Source organism: Plasmodium knowlesi (genome assembly GCF_000006355.2).
Source record: "Plasmodium knowlesi strain H genome assembly, chromosome: 10".
NCBI classification, from domain to species: domain Eukaryota; phylum Apicomplexa; class Aconoidasida; order Haemosporida; family Plasmodiidae; genus Plasmodium; species Plasmodium knowlesi.
Window position 1 is genome coordinate 546,559 of NC_011911.2, and position 17,345 is coordinate 563,903.

At 38.9% G+C, this 17,345-nt stretch overlaps 4 protein-coding genes across 4 annotated transcripts; 3 read left to right on the forward strand and 1 right to left on the reverse strand.

Annotated features, from left to right (window-relative positions):
• Nucleotides 1-1,042: 1,042 nt before the first annotated feature.
• Nucleotides 1,043-6,640, forward strand: PKNH_1012100 (conserved protein, unknown function; the record flags this gene model as incomplete). The annotated part of the gene is made up of 1 exon (XM_002259567.1): nucleotides 1,043-6,640. The coding sequence occupies one exon, from the start codon at nucleotides 1,043-1,045 to the stop codon at nucleotides 6,638-6,640; it is 5,598 nt and encodes a 1,865-aa protein (XP_002259603.1).
• Nucleotides 6,641-8,693: 2,053 nt separating this feature from the next.
• Nucleotides 8,694-11,567, forward strand: PKNH_1012200 (CDC73 domain-containing protein, putative; the record flags this gene model as incomplete). The annotated part of the gene is made up of 1 exon (XM_002259568.1): nucleotides 8,694-11,567. One exon carries the CDS (start codon nucleotides 8,694-8,696, stop codon nucleotides 11,565-11,567), a length of 2,874 nt encoding a protein of 957 aa, XP_002259604.1.
• A 1,083-nt stretch (nucleotides 11,568-12,650) lies between these two features.
• Nucleotides 12,651-13,765, forward strand: PKNH_1012300 (bis(5'-nucleosyl)-tetraphosphatase [asymmetrical], putative; the record flags this gene model as incomplete). The annotated part of the gene is made up of 5 exons (XM_002259569.1): nucleotides 12,651-12,655; nucleotides 12,895-13,037; nucleotides 13,195-13,298; nucleotides 13,397-13,506; nucleotides 13,651-13,765. 5 exons carry the CDS (start codon nucleotides 12,651-12,653, stop codon nucleotides 13,763-13,765), a joined length of 477 nt encoding a protein of 158 aa, XP_002259605.1.
• Nucleotides 13,766-14,313: 548 nt separating this feature from the next.
• On the reverse strand, nucleotides 14,314-16,041 carry PKNH_1012400 (KIR protein; the record flags this gene model as incomplete). Its single annotated transcript, XM_002259570.1, has 4 exons — nucleotides 14,314-14,619; nucleotides 14,773-14,987; nucleotides 15,139-15,829; nucleotides 16,030-16,041. The coding sequence occupies 4 exons, from the start codon at nucleotides 16,039-16,041 to the stop codon at nucleotides 14,314-14,316; spliced, it is 1,224 nt and encodes a 407-aa protein (XP_002259606.1).
• Between the last annotated feature and the right edge of the window lie 1,304 nt (nucleotides 16,042-17,345).

Below are 17,345 nucleotides of genomic sequence, written 5' to 3' on the forward strand. Positions count from 1 at the left end.
GGTAGTATTACTTTGTTGTTTTAAAATGTTTATATTTGTTGAAAAAAAAAAAAAGGAAAAAAAAAAAAAATAAAAAAGGCGTATGTAGATTGACCCGATTGTTGCGTGGGGCATTTTATACTCTTACTTCACAGGTGCTTATATCCTCCAAACGGTCAACACATAGATTTTTTTTTTTTTTTTTTCTCTATTTTAATCTTCTCTACATAGAAAAGCACAACACATAGGCAGCATTTAAGACTGACAAAGTGTTATTCCATAATGGTCTCCGCGTATATTCCGATTTTTCGTCTCTCCCGAAAAGATAGCCAGATAACCCAATTTTATAAAACAGTTACCCGTGACTGAAGAATGAAATACATTTTTTATGTAAGCGGAGCGGGCACATATACGCTAGGGGTAACCCTTTTTTCCCCCCTTCTTTCCACCGCGAAAGGGAAATAACTTGGGAAGATTTTTTCCCTTGGGGAGTGTATAACGTACAAAAGAGTATCCACCAGGGATGAGCACTACATTCAGCATATATGTGTATGCAGTATGCTTATTTAACAAATCCTATGTCGTGTTGGGAGTCAATTAAAAGCAAGGCAAAATAGGCCTTATCGGGGGAGAAAAAAAAGGTGTGTGTTCTTTTCTGCCACGTGGGGAGTAACGTATATTAGTTAAAAAAAATTGCAACTTTTACAAATCGATATATATATATATATATATTTTTAAACAGGGCAAAGAAAGGCAAATTGCGGGATTTACTCTTTTGTCAGTTGTTTAGATAAGGTCATACTTCGTTCAATCCAATTTAAGATTTTTTTTTTTTCACCTTTTGTGGAAAGGGAAAAAAGAAGAAATGCTTCATCGGAAAAGTCCCTACCGGCATTGCCCGCATCATCCGCTTTTCTTTCACCGTCGCCCCCAATGCTACACACACGAATAGCAAAGGGAAGCAAATAACTGTCACAAATCGGAGGAGGCGAAAAAGGCCCCACGGTGACAGCAGTAGCAGCAACATAGCAGCGTAGTAGGCGCTACAACGGCGAAGTAGAAAATGCCAAAACGCACGTGTACGCATGTAACCATAACGAGCATAATCCTTCTTCTACTTCACATCCTTCCACAAAATGCGGGTATAAAAATTAAGAGACTGAGCGAAGCATTTAATTTTATCGAACCAGCCATCTGGAAAGGTACCTCCAAATATGAAATAAATTCCAATCTTAACTTTCTGCGGAAAATAGAGAAGAGGAATCTCCTTAAGATAAGGACTTCCCCAAATGAGGAGCACGTGCAAGATAGTAACGTTTCATCCAATGGTGAAGAAAATGTTTCGCTGGAGGAGGAGCGCAGGAGGAATGATGACGTGGACAATCATGTATCGAGCTATCAGCAGGGGGAAATACGTTCAAGGGGAAGTACTACGGTAGAAGGAAGAATAGACAAAAGAGAGTATCTAAATGGGGAAATATTAAACGAAGAAGAAATAAATGAAAACATGAGGTTTCAGCAGTGGAGTGACCGACTGCAACTTTCGGAGGAAGACGATTTATACTACGACGTAGCACACGAGTGTGTAAGTACAAAAAAGTACTATAAAATATATCAAGTGAATTCTAACTTTTACAAAAGGGAGTTCATGTTGACTGATATGTCTTCCGTCAATTTGGTCCCATTTTTGAACAAAAAGGAGAGCGAACAGGCGTGCCAGTCCCTGACGAAAAATTTTGGAGGAAAAATGACTTATGATATGTTCGTGGGGGGGAAAGGGGCATCATCAACTGAGGCGACTAAAGACGCGATAACAGACGCGATAACAGACACGATAACAGACGCGGATACCAGCAATGAGGGGAAGAGTGTAAATTCGCCTTCCCAAAATAATGTAACGAAAAATAGCGCATCCGCTGGAGAAGTTTCTTACGAAGAGACACTGCTGAGCGAAGAACAAGTGGGGCAATTGTCCGACATAAACTTCGCCCTCCGGGCGAACATGCTTTTCCCGACGGAGTCACTACGCAGCTCCATATATATTGGAAAGGAAGCCTTCAACGACTTCCTCGAAAAGGGAACTGAGTCCATCAAGTTGGCCATGAACAAGCACTTGCATCACTACTATAGACACAACCTGAAAAGTAATTTGGAAGACAAAATCTTCCTCATGTACATTCTGAAGTATATAAAAAATTACATTTTAAAAATAGTATACAAAACGTTCCAAGTCAAACTAAGCAACGAAATGGAGATCGAAAATGACTCCAGTATACATCCAAGTGGAAGCAACAAAATGGTTAGTAGCGAAACGTATATAGAGCTAGCATCAGAATTTGAAGAAATCATAAATATATTAACGCACTTCATTGAAAAAATGAAAGAAATGTTCAAAATTCGAGAAAAAGAATTGGAAGATTATTTGTCCAAAAAGAAGGAAATTATAAATTATTCAACTCCATATGTTTTACAAAATAATCAACAAGCAGAAAAACATATTATGAACATGTGGAATTATTTTAATTTTAAAATTTTTAATAATCAATTGCCAAATTTTGACTCCATCAATTTCTTCTGGATATCAGACAAAGTAGAAAAACTAAAGAAAATTCCAAATATGAAAATGTACAAAATTGGAAATAAACACTTTTTGAACTTACCCAGTGTCATGTTCCATGCTGCATTGAAAACGTCTCCCCTGCTATTAAATTACACCATCTTAAAGGTTATGTATGAGTACCAGAAATTATTGTGCGTGGATATTTTACCCTTCAAGGAAATAAAGAATTATAATATGTCCAAAAAAATTGATGAGAAGAAACAGAAAATCATTAAGTTCGTTCATGGGATTTCTGGCTTGCTCGAAAATATAGACTTCCATTTTTATGCTCCCTATTTGGGCGACCTCAATTTGGACAACGAGGAGGCAGCCAAGTTTTACTCCTATATTAAGGATATCAATGGGGATGACAGGAAGATGTTCCGTCCTTTAGAATACAGCAAGGAACTTTCCTCTTCCCATGAGGAGGGCATCATGGAAGACACCGGTTTAATAAGCAACAATGTAGGCTACACAAAGGGGGAAGTGGCTAACCTAGAAGATTCCCCCTTCGATATGATCCCTGTGGATGATGACGAGCCCGATCAAGATGACCTCACAATGCTTCTCCTCAAATCCAACGCCATCAGCGACATCAATCGAGCCGTCCAATTAACCACCAATGTGTACAGGAAGAAAAACGTAGCCCACCTCTGGGGTAACTCCGCAGACGTCACAAGCCCAGAAGCAAACGAAGCAGAAGGCAGGACCGCGCTAAGAGTAAGAACAGACCCTGATAAAACCAAACCAGGGGCCTCTTACCAATTGAAGGAGAACAACCCAGAACTTCAGCGGTTCAGAATACCGCTGAACGAATTTGCGTCTTCCCTTTTCTTGTGCGACGTGAACAACTCCACCAAGCTTCTAACGCAGGGAATCGAAAAGCTAAAGCAGCTAAAAGAGTTCGACTTAACCTACGTACATAACGCCCTCACGTACGCATGCATGCGGTTTTTACACGAAAGTGGTAATGAAAATGAAGATGTGGAGAGTCTTTTAAAAAAATATGAAAAAAATGAAAAGGTAGAAACGACCAACAATATTATGACGCTGCAAATGATGGTGGTCATAGGGGAACTCTTCCGAAACATCAGGAAGGCGAGGACCAACGAGAAGTACTCTTTTAAAAGAATACTACAGACAGATGTCATTACAGATATATACAAAGATTCCAGTGTCTACGATGAGCATATGAACATTAACAAAATGGATTACGTGATGAATAATTTAAAAATTGCCTACCCCATGAAAAGCAACATTATGTTGACGCGAAAAAATAGAGAAGAGATCGCCTACTATTTTTTGAACTATTACACCAAGTATCTTTTCCGTTTTGACTTACCAAACAATATTGTAATAAAATTTACGGACAAAATATCTGGGCTAAGTTTTTACGATTACAATTTTGACTACGTATCCAATGACGTGGTCATTTATGTGCACAACGATGTTAGTAACTCCTTCGTGCTATCTAGGGTCATTCTGGACGAGTGCCTCAATGTATATGAGAAGTATACCACGTACGTGCACAAGTATGGAGGAAACACGGATAACTCCACGGTTAGAGAAGCCAAGAGCAAACTGAAGAAGGAGGGGAATACGGGTGATGAATCAAATATGCATGGGCAGAGCACTGAAAGGGGAAATAATCAGTCGGGAAAGAAAGACGAAAAGGGTAACGTCAAATTGGAGGAAGGATTTCTGGAAGATGAAGACCCAGATGAGGAAGAGATGAATCACCTGGATGCGGAAGAGGAGAACATCGACGCAGAGAATATCAACTTGGATAACATCAAAGAGGTGGATAGCTCAGGAGAGTTGCCAGCCGAGAGTGACGCAGATGACCAACCTGTGGATGACGAACATGTGGATATCTTCAATTACGTGAAAATAAATCGAATAAAACAGTTCATTCGATTTGTGGTGGAATATAACCAGTGGCCCTTCTTCCTAGATGAGACAATTAACCTGGATTCATATCTGAATAGTCAAGAACTGGAGATGCTAAAAAACGTAAAACATTATAACAGCCTAAATAATTTTTTCGTAAAACTGAAAGAAGCAAAAATAGACCAGAAGCGAATCATGGAAATTATACAAAGTGCCATCAAAAGGGAGGATTGCAAGGAGATATGGGACGAGAAGAAAATCCCCATCAAACACATCGCCTCTGCGTTATTCACAAATAACTACATCAATCTATTTAAGATTTTCCAGAGGGGCATAAAGGTATTACTAAATATGAACTTAGATGAAATTGATCTAATTATGAACAAATGCAAATATGCATGCGAAATTGTCTACTATAAAAGACTGGAAGAGCTGAAATCATCTAACAATAATCTCATCTTTACAATGTACAACGAAAACGTAAGCTCAATTGAATATTATTTTGACAAACTAAAGGAGAAAATTATTTTAATCAGCTTGATAAAGAAGGAAGATATTTTTGGAACCCTCATCAATTTGATATCTGGCATTTTCCCTAACAAGACTAAATCGGTAAGTGAATTTGAAAATAGCACCCAAAATACAAAATCGAAGGAGAAAATTGACGAACTCATTTTCTTGTACGACTCTGAAAGGAAGAAATGTGGATTCACAACGGAATTAAATAGATCCAGCGTCACACAGAATTTATTTCACTTTTTCAACAAAGAAATATTTGAAGGAAAAATAAAAAATGTTCAAATCGAGTTCGTCAAAAATGACGAAACTCTTTCCACGCATTTGAATTTTGTCAACTCTTTTGAAAGTCCAAAAATTTTAATCAATGAAAATGTGTATTCTGTCACCATACTGGCGAACGTATTGCTCAAAGAAATGGCCGAGATTTTTTACTTCTATAATGAAAACAAAATCGAGAGGGAAAATAAGCTCTACTTAAAGAAGGACTTCAAGAGCGCCTACCTGCCTGTCGTTTTCAAGTATGCTAAGTGTTTCCAGGGCGGGGAGGATAATAAAGCGGCCTTCGACTTTGGGGAGGATCACACGCAGGAGAAGCATCTAGAGGGACAAGACCGAGAGAAGAATCAAGAGCAGGATGTGGTGGCCCTACCAACCCACTTAGCCACCCCGGGAGCAGCTGCTCTCCCACTGCAGAAAGAAGAAATCATCGCGGAGAAGGACAAAATGGACATCGAGAACCTGATGGACCGAATTGCCAACTACAACCATGAAGAAATGTTCAAAGAAATTTTAGAATTTCGAAAAGAGAAATATAATGACAAAGCAGAGGTGCAAAAGTGTCTGGAGGAATACCTATACACATACGACAAGTTGAATACCATTAAATACGGTACACCTGAAGTGAGTGAGAAGAAAGAAAAAAATGAGCAATCGGATGACACCGCAACGACGAGTACAGATCCTGGAACGCCGAATATAGACCCTTCAACGTCAAATATAGACCCCGCAATGGAATTGTATTTCGAACCAAACGATCTCAAAAGTATTTATCTCAATTATATGTATAAATACATCGAATACGTCATTAAAAAAAAAGAATTCCCCATTGCATTTAACGAAATAAACGAGGAATGGATTAATGCATTGACGGAGCTGGAGAATCAAAAAATTATGGTCTATTCCACAAAAAATAATAGTGGACATTTGTATGACCTACTCATTAATAGCAAAGCATGTTCTTCAAAGAGGGCCCTGGACATTCTGGAATATAGTTTACAAAAACGAGACAGCGATGACACACTAGTGGAGAGGACCTTATCTCGCAGTGAGGACAATGATGCCATAAAAAGTTTCGATGAATTCGTCCTGTGGATAAATAAAAATAAGAGAAAAAACTTCGAAAAGTTAGACCACCAGGAATTGTTAAATTCTGATGCCCCTGAAAATGCGAACGAAGATATTAAGGACGTTATAAAAGATTACAATGCTCTGTACGACGCTAATGCTACGAGGAATTTAGACCCCAACAGCGTTACTGTTGACAATTTAAAAGATTTGGTTAAGAAGCACAACATTTCGAAGGAGGAGATACTGTCCGCCATGAGTCAGCTGGATATGCCCGATGACTTCGACGTCGATTCGCTATTCAAGTGAGGTGCGACGCGTGTGCGAAGAGAGACACTTTGGTGCACTTGTCTCTTCAGGTGGGGTGGTTTTTCCCCCTCCCCCCTCAGTAATTTATTCGTGTAACTACTTACACCAGTTATCATATTTTTTTTTGTCAATTTTTGTTTGCTGGATTGTTTGCTCCGCTCTTCTCTTGCATTATGGTTGAGGGTGATAGGAGGGAGTCTTATATGCAGTTGTAAGCTGTACTGTCGATGTGATCCGTTTGAGATGACCAGCGCAGGTAAAATATCCACAACTACGTAGGTATTATTTACCAAGGATGATCTCCCTTTTTTTTTATTATTTTTTTTTTTTTTTTTGTTCATGTTAAGGGGATCGCATCACTTTTCCCTGGTGGAAGACGCCCATTTCCGTGTACCTTCTCGACACATAATTTTTACCTCCTTTCGCTCCTTTCCCTTTTTTTAATTCCATTTTTTGTGTTGTTTTTATTCACCCTACCATGGCAAAATGGACACTCAATTAACTACATAACTACCATTGTTGTTCAATCGTTTTGTTAATTTTTTTTTTCCCCCCCCTCTCTGTAGTTAAATCCTAGAAGCGTGGTTATTTGTACGACCGTTCTTCGAATATTGGAAAGTTCCACCTCGTCGTGGTAATATTCTGCTTCTTTCCTTTTGTGATGGCAGACGGGCGCAAATTCTTCCTCCTATATGATGGTATTCCCCATGTGGGTTTACAGAATTGGTCCGATGTGTGGCATCTTTCTCGCTTTAGTAAGCGGACAGGAAGAGAGGCACTCGGGAAATGTGGACGAAAAAAAAAAAAAAAAAAAATAGGGGAATCGAATTTTATCTCCCCATATTTGGTAATACGAACAGGGGGGGAAATACCATCCAGTGTACGGTTCTAACAATTATCACTTTGGTCACAGTTAACACAATACCTACACTTTTATGCGTAAGCTGAAGGTTCGTAGCGCTTCAATCCGATATGGCACAAAAAGCGCAGATCATTTCTGTATACATTTTTGTTTCCTTCCCCGCTTGGCTAGCTGGAATGCTCGTATAGTATACACTCTGTTGATGTGAGGGTTTACCCCCCTCGAAAGGTGGTCCTTTATGAGGTATAATTCTCAAAAGCAAGCAGTGTTAACATTGCATCATTTGCAGTCCCGCTCAAATTGTGCCTCCTATACCTGTTCGTGTAGGGCAAAACTCATAAGGAGTAAGCATTTATGTGATGTAGCACATGAGCAGTGCGCGAAGCGTACCGCAATTTTGTGAACAATCTTTTTCGCACCATTTGTTCGCTGTAGTTTTGCCTTATTTTCACGCCATTTTTTATACCATTTATGTGCCAATTTTGTGCCGTTTTTGCGTCTCCTTCACGCGATCTTGGCCCGCAAAAAAGCGGATAACTTTCTTTCCCCCCCTGTGAGTTCCCCATACAAAGGGGGGGTTTCCCCGCAGCGCCAGCGTAGAGTCCTCGCACGGCAAACATAATGTGGAAACTTTAACTAGTTATCACCAGGGGCAAGCATAACTCGTAATAACATCGATCAAGTATAAGGCATAATCGCCACGCAGAAGGCTGACTGCTTGTTACAACGCGCAAGGACCATTGAGCCGATCGGAAATGCGCTTGGGGCCCACGCGTGTGATGCCTGATGCATGTTTTTGCGTACCCATAAGGGACATGCACAAATCGCAAGTAACGCGGCACGTACAGGACCGCGCGCTAAGTCGACTTGTGGAATCCAGAAGATCTGCGCAGGGAAAACGCAGGTGATGGCCAAATGGAAAAATTAGAAAAAGGAAAGAGACCGTCTCTTCCCATCCGAGCGACACTACTCCATCAGCACAACAGATCAGCAAGGCTATCAGGCCCGACGCATGACAAGATTAAATATGTGCAATGAAGATCGATAAGCATGTGCTCAACACGCATGACGCATCGAGCACCAGCAATCCCGAGTGACAAGTGAAGCTGCAACATCCCCCTCTCCCCTCCCATATTATCCAGAGTTACCACACACACACTAAAAAAAAAAAAAAAAAAAAAAAAATACAGAATGGGGAGCGAACAACTGAGCTTAAAAATTCTGATGAAGAAATTTCTGAGCGAGGAGAAGGAGTACATCAAATTAGTGAATAAAGACCAAAGGGATATCATACTTTTTGAAAAGGAGAACTTTTACATACATGCAAATATCCTCTGTGGAATTGAAAGCAGGAAGAAAGAAAAGTACAACGTAGGAGACATCTACCTATTTCTATGCCTGCCAAAAAGTAATTACACTTTTTCATACATAAATTCTATAGGCTATAAATATATAAGCATACTTGAAAAAAGCAAAATTATAAAAATTATTGAAGACAATGAAGACAATGACGAAATTAAGGTAAATATTTTTGTGTATGATTTGAAGAGAATTTTGGATTTGCATGACTATGTAGACGTGGAAGATAAGGATCAGGGCATACAGGCGGATCTCTTTCATTTGGACATCGTGGGGGATACAGACAGGGATAGCGAAAATGAGAATGAAAAGGACCCTATAAAAGGAAATACTACAAACCGTGTCACAACGGGGGAAAGACAAAACGAAGAAGGGGGAGAATCAATTATCCCTGGTCATCGAAAGAGGAAGCGAGAGGGCGAGGAACTGCACGAAGGGGAAGCCACGCAAAATGCGGTTCACAAATTTCCCCCATACCACGGAAAAAGTAGCAATGACCTCGACAAAGGTACCGCCAACGATGGTGCGAAGGAAAATTTCGTCTCCTTCGATAATGTAAGAACTGTTTGTGATATAGAAAAAATGGACAACTCAATAATCCTCTATATGGAAAAGGGAACCCCTCAAAGCAGACATATCCTCAGCCAAATCGATTCATGGGAGGGAATGGAGAATTACAACATCCTGCAAAGAGATATACCCTCCCAGGAGTATGACCCGTTAATTTATTTCAATTGCAGCGAAGTTAACTCCCTAGAGGAATTTGCGAACGATGCGAGCAACAATTATGACTTCCTCAAAGTGGAGGTTACGGACCCAGAAAATAGGCAAGAGTATTCGGGAGGGAATTCCCCCATCGAGAATGCCCAAACTGGGGAAGAAATTCCAATAGGGGAAGCAGCACAAGTGGGTAACCCCCATGATGGGAAGGATGCAGCAAGGAAGAATCAAAGTAGTGAACAGGATGAGGAAAATAAAAGTAACCATCAGGATGACACCCCTGAGAGTAGCCTGCAAAACATGACGAAGCATTACTTCGGAAAAGACAATTTTTTTAAAAATGTTTTTCTCCAAAATATGAATTTATATTCTGTTTTAAAAAACACTTATTTTGCCAACACACAAAATGAAACGCAAATTGATCAATGCGTAAAATTAATTGCCCGAAAATTCCACAGGGATTACATAGAATTCATGGAGAATGAACAACATATGGTTTTGCCCACCTGTAACGATTTTCTGAGAAGGTACGCCAAGCATAACTACACAGATATTAATCATAAGGGAGATTTGTACAAAAATTTTGCAGATTACGATATGCTGGACCTCGACTTAAGCATTAATGAATATAATGAAGAGGGAAAACATTCTACCAATCAGGTTGACGGTCAATCCAATGTGAACTGCCGAAATGGTTATTCAGTACATGTAGAAGATGTGAAATTTTTGGTTGGCCAATTTATCCCCCTAGAAGTGGTCCAAAAGTTCAATGATCACGATAAGATAATTTTCTTCCACGATTTGCTCGCTCAATATATGCAAGCCACAACTAACAAACAGTGCTATGATGCGAAGAGGGCACTGATCAACTTCGTGCATAATTTTCTTAATGACTTTTCCTTGAAGGAGAATCTCTACTGGGGTATGAATTCCGAGCATGGTTGTCCGGTTTCCCCAGAGGAGTTATTTTTATCAGATCAGGAAATTTTCCTCTTCGATTTGGTGCACCAGGCGGTCACGAGGGGTGGAAATGTCACCTCAATGGACAGAGAAGATGACAAGAAAAACAAATTTCCATTTACACAAAATAACTGCGTAGTAGTGAGGAGCAAACTTGACAGGAAAAACATCTCGAAGATGAAATTATCAGATGAACAGGTCACAGCAAATGAAGAAATCACCAAGTCGGTACTCCTTAAAGAAGTTAACATGCAGGACGCCTATGACCAGATAGGGAAAAATGCCAATGACTTCAGTCGCATATATAACCTTTTTGAACGAGAACTTCTGAACAAAAGTAATATAAAAAATGTATACATAAATGGAATCAAGAAAAATATCATCGTCGATGATGGTCATATGAAAACGAAGGTGGAAAAAAAGTCGTTAAAACTTATCGACGAAATTCACTTAACGTATAAGAAGAGACCCATTATATTGATAGAAAAAGAGAGCAGCAATCATATAATTAACAGGAACAATGTGGAATCGTTTTTTGTGCATAACTGTCTGGACAACTCTGGGGCCAATCGGAAAGGGACTCATGCTGCGAGCGGTGGAGGTGAGGGCGCAGTAACGGGGCCTTACAATTCCATACCCATCATCTACAAAATGTTTAACAAAAAAAAAAGCATAAAATTTTCGTTCATCGAAAATGATCAAATTTCCAAATTGACCGAAACAGACTGGAAGTGTGTCATTGCAGTTATCATAAAATCTAAGGAGTCGCTAAAAGACATTTTAAATGAATACCCCTTCGAAATTCCTACTGCGCTCTTCCAGCCATTTAAATCATTTTTTTTTATGTTCAATGATGTTATAATACCGTCTGATTTGTTGACAGGTGGGAATGTCGATATCATCAGACTCAGTCGGGACAAGAGGAAAGAGGATTACCTCGCCGTTAATAAATTTTGGACCAACATTGAGAAGTTCATTTTGCAAAGACGGGACAAGTCTTGCTACACGCGGAAAAAGAAGTTCTAACCCCGAGTGGCGCTTGCCCTGTGAATGTGTACACATGTATACAACTATGTCTGTACTTATTGTGTCACTATACCTACACCGCGTGTACGGGACATGGGCACTCCCCCCCCTCTTCTGTGCCTCTGCGCACGCGTTACTGGTCATTCATCGGTTACCGTTTTTTTTTTTTTTTTTTCTTTCCGTCCGTCGAAACTTCGTTTTGTTAATTTTTGCTATTGGCCCCTTATTTTTACTTTATTACATTTCTATTTTTTTTTTTTTTTTTTTCATCAATAGAGCATATAACCTTGGTGACCTTTTTTTAAATGCCAAATGGGTGAAGCTACATTTTTTGAATGTATTATTATGTGCGCCAAAGTTGGCGTATAATAATACATGTGAATAATTCCCTGAGGCAGAGAAAAGAGAAAAAGAAAACCGCATTCGACAGTTTTTCGAATGGAGAGTTAAACGTCAGCATTAGAAGCAAGTATATATATATGTATATATATATTTTTTTTTTTTTTTTTTTTTTTTGTTCATATTTCTCTCCCCAAATGAATGCACAAATGCTTACATCTTAAAAAGGGGAAAAATCCGAACCATGACATGCTAATTAACATTAACCTCAAACTCATTCCATCTTTATATTCTAGTTTTTATGCGGTGACTGATGGCACGTTTTCTTTCCAGCCTACCAGTGCACAAGTGCAAATATCCACAACGCTGCATGTGTACTCAAGCTAATATCCCTATATTTTGCTGTATCCCATTTTGATACCGTTTTCTCCGCCCAGATGCAAGTGGAAGGACATATTTCCCAGGGTAGTGTTTCCTCAGAGTCGACGTGGCGCAATTCTCATAATCCACAAACAGAAGGACGCTTGTACGTTTTATACATATATGTATGAATTCGCGGGATGATATTGTGATGCTGATGCTACATAGAGAAATATGTGAAATTCGCTCTACATTTTCGAATCTTATATTGTAGTACATATTCTTGAAGTTCATCCCAAGGAGAAGGCTACTTTGCAGGGATTCTACATCCGTGCTTGACGTGTTTCGAAACTATCATCTTTTTCACGCTGCAAGTATTGCAAAATGAGGTAATGAAATAGAAGGATAGAAGCGCGCTTATAATTTTTGCAGTAACCCTTATACAGTTGTTCCTCCTTTGAAAGGCTCTTCTACTACTGTAGATGTAGAATGTTGTTAAAAGGATTCAACAGAGGGGAGTATACGAATAGAGCACCTTTATAACGTGCAAATTAATTGTAAAACATCGAAATGGAAAGTAATTATTTTCTGTTTTTTTTTTTTTTCTAATACCACCATATACACACAGGAGCAGCATTATAAAAGCCTATGGCATTCTGCTATGTAGAGTCTTGTATAGTGGAACAGGAAAACTTTTAGATGATAATTCCAAAATTCAGTTTTTATTTTTAAAGGCATCGTACGGGAATAAACATTGGACTCCTCCAAAAGGTAACCTGCACAGCGTTTTCACGACACAGTGCAGGGGCACACGCCGTTACATCTTTTTGGATTCCTACCATCACACATTAGGGACATACTTATACCCGACATGACCGGCGCAATGACCCTTCTCCATCCTCCCACATTTCTCCTCCCCAATACACAGGTTTGCACGAAAATAACGAAGATGGCTTAGACACTGCCCTGAGGGAAACACTAGAGGAAACGGGACTTGATAAGGACAAGTACAAGCTACTAAATTATCAAAAGGTATGCTTACATATGTTCGTTAGGGAACGATATGACCATGTTGTCACATGCATGGTACACTTGTTCTAATTGGTCTATTTTTTACTTCCCTTTATTAGACTTTAAAATATATGGTTAATGATAGTTTAAAGGAGACCACCTATTATCTAGCCCTTCTGCTGAACAATGAAGAACACATCACATTATCAGATGAACACACAGATTATAAGTAAGACATTTGGAAATTGAGGCAATGGTAGCGGGGGCAGGCGTTTAATTGAAAGGGCTACCGAGTGCATCGACTGGACCTCCATTTGATAGCAGTGTTTTACTATTCCATTGCTTTTTTTTTTTTTTTTTTTCCGCCCAACAGATGGATCCACAGTGGCGAGTCGGTCACGTATTCTCTCCCCGCGTCTCTAACAGATTTGCTAATAAACGCAGAGGATTTTTTGAAGAACAACGCAGATATTATCATGTCGTCGTAATTTTGTAAGTCACCCCAATTGTGACTGCATGTGTTGGATGTACAAATTCGGGTGAACTTTTTAAGAGCACATGGGTAACACTCAGAGGTACCCATAACCCCGCGTGTGTTTAACCAACTGAGCACCATTTGGAGGTGACCTCACCTGTGGATTGAAGAATTTGCATGCGCACATAGTAGTGCGATGCTCTCTTACGGATAATAAAAAAAAAAAAAGAAACACAAGAACATGCATGTGTTGCAGCATGCTTAATATGCCCTCGCACAAATTTTATAACTCTTGGAATATATATATATATATATATATATATATATACAGGAGGGGACTTTTTCCTTTTTTTTTTTTTTTTCTTCTTTTTTCCTCCTGTGCGACACACCGCACCTTCTCAAAAAAAAAAAAAAAAAGGAAAAAAAGAAAGAGAACGGAAGAAAAAGGAAAAGGAATAAAAAGGAAAAGAAAAGGGAAAGAAAAAGAAAAGGAAAGAAAAAGAAAGAAAAGAAAAGGAATAATAAGAAAGAGAAGGAAAAGGAAAGTAAAAAGAAGGAATATTACGTGGCATAATAACGTATATTCCCTGGTCTTCTATTATTTGTTCCTGTCCGTGTTCTTCCGGTTGGTTGACGTCGTCCATCATCGTAGATGGTAGAAATATCGGTGGAGCTACCACCTAAGGTGGACGATTCCCCACCACCACCACCGAGGGTGGTGGAACCATCACCACCCAGGGTGGAAGAATCATTCCCTGTGAAAGTGTCGTCAAAGTGTTGATGTCGAATAGTAGATCTTCTTCCCCTATTTCTATTATTGAGTCCACCAAAGAGGGATTTTTTTATTCCATCAAATACATCAGTATACTGAAAAAAAAAAAAAAAAAGAAAAAAAAAAAAAGGGAAGGACATATATATATACACATGTATATGTATATATGTATGTATACATATGTATGTATATATGTATGTAAATATATATGTATATATGTATGTAAATATATATGTATATGTAATTACTTTGTATAAATAGAAACCAATTGCTGGTAATGCTACAGAAACTAATCCACCAGACACAGAACCAACAATACTACCACTTTTTCCGTCAGCAGCTTCTTTCACGTCAGGCCACAATACCTCAGCTCCTGAACCCTTTAATTTAGCATCCGGGCCTTCTATATTAACATCCGGAACATCTATATCGACCTTAGGACCTGATATGTCTATATCCGAATCTACAGAAAAGGAGGGGGCCCATAAAAGAAAAGTGTAACTGTGCGCAGTGGATTCCACTGAAGTCAGCTTCACTTATTGCTGTACGTTGTCGTTGTTGTGCTGGTTATTTGTTGGTTGTGTTAGTTATTGGTTTAGTGTGTAATTACTTACTTAGTCTACCATCTGGTCCAGGTCTTGATTCAGGACCTAAACTTTCAGCTTCTCCCTCGGGGCAGGTTAATGGCTCGGGTTCCTTATATGGTTCCTTCCCCACGCTCTCCCCCCAAAATATTCTACAATACCTATCACTAGCAGCATTATTGCAAAGACTACTAATGTCCCTAAATGCAGATTTAGCTTCTTCCAATTTCGCCATCATTCTTCCACAAATAGATTTTTTATTACTCCCTTTCTGAGTATTCAAATAATTGTAATCAAAATAATATTCGAACAGTTTTTTAGCCTCCTGAAAAAGTTCTTCCCTAATACCAGGATATATGTTCTTACACTTACTCCTACATTCGTCCTTCGTCAGTACTTTGTACATAGCCCCCATGACATTTGAAAAATTGTTCCCATTGAGTTTCCCTCTTATTTGGTCACCTAACCAAAAATAAAAGACATCCCAAGGGCCATAGCCAGGCACTTCCTCTGGCAAACGCATTATATAAACATTACACCATGTCCTGGCAATTTCAACAGCTAAATTGGATCCATCAATTCCCTTTTTTTGCAATACTCCCCTTAGCACCCTCTCCCATTCTTCTTTGTATTTTCTTCCTCCATACTCTACCGGACATCCCGTGCCTTCTACGAATTTACTGTATATTATCTCTGAGGGTAACTTATCTGTGTCTTCAGACTGAAAAAAAAGGGTAGAAGTTACAAAATATGTGTGTATGCATTTCGCCCTTTCCACATTCATTGCATTTGGTATAAAATATAATATATTACATGACTCTTGATTCCATAAAGGTAAAGAAAGGAAGGAAAAGAAACGGAAAGAAAATAAAACGAATAAGAAGGAAAAGAAAGAGAAAGGAACAGACCCTCCAATTTTACCTGCTGCACCATTTTCAATGCATGTTCTTTTGAAAATAACAAAATTATTAAAGAAAAGTTCGCTTGCAATTATTCTCCACTTATTCATAAGGGCTATTTATATATGTGAGATTCTTGACTTATATATATATTGAAAAGGGCTTGATTATCATAGAGCACATGTCCCTCCCCATTCCGGAAAGAAGGAACTTCAACATGGACTTATTCTTCTTCCGTTCTTAATTGCTTTATTCTTCTATATTCATATTTATACTCCTTAGAATAGAAAAGATTTCTTCCACTTAACTAAAAAAAAAATAATTATTTCTTCTTTCCCCTCATACCTTTAAGAACGTAATTTTTACCCCCTCCTTCCTTAAAGAATAAAATTCTCTCTTCCTACTTCAAAAAAAAAAACTTTCTCTTTTCTATCCACAGAAGATACTACACTTACTTTCTTCCTTTTAAACGATATAATTTCTTCCATTCCCTCCCCCCTCTAAAAATAAAAATTCTAAAAAATTACTTTAAATTGATACCATTAGAAAAAATATATACTTATTCCTTTCCACTCAAATACAAAAAAAAAGTTTATAAATGTGAAAAACATTCCCCTTATATAGTACCCGAAGTTATTTCTAATAAGGCACTTCATCTCCTTTCCCACTCCCCAATCCTCACAAACACCCATATATGCTTATTATTACATTCCCAAAAATCTACACCATCGCACAGTAAGTACAATAAAAAAAAAAGAATTTCCGAATTTAAGGTCTCGGGTTTTCGGGTTCAGGTTTAGGGTTTAGGTTTCAGGGTTTAGGCTTTAGGCTTTAGGGTTCACAGCTTAGGATTCAGGGTTTAGGGTTCAGGGTTTATTGGTTTAGTGTTCAGGGTTTATTGGTTTAGTGTTCAGGGTTTATTAGTTTAGGTTTTAGGGTTTAGGATTTAGGGTTTAGGGTTCAGGGTTTAGGGTTTAGGGTTCAGGGTTTAGGGTTTAGTGTTTAGGGCTTAGGGTTTAGGGTTCAGGGTTCAGGGTTCAGGGTTCAGGGTTCAGGGTTTAGGGTTTAGGGTTTAGGGTTTAGGGCTTAGGGTTCATGGGTTTAGGGTTTAGGGCTTAGGGTTCATGGGTTTAGGGTTTAGGGTTTAGGGTTCAGGGTTTAGGGTTTAGGGTTTAGGGTTCAGGGTTTAGGGTATAGGGTTCAGGGTTTAGGGTTCAGGTTTTAGGGTTTCAGGGTTTAGGGTTCAGCGTTTAGGGTTCAGGGTTTAGGGTTTAGGGTTCAGGGTTTAGGGTTTCAGGGGTTAGGGTTTAAGGTTCAGGGTTTAGGTTTCAGGGTTTA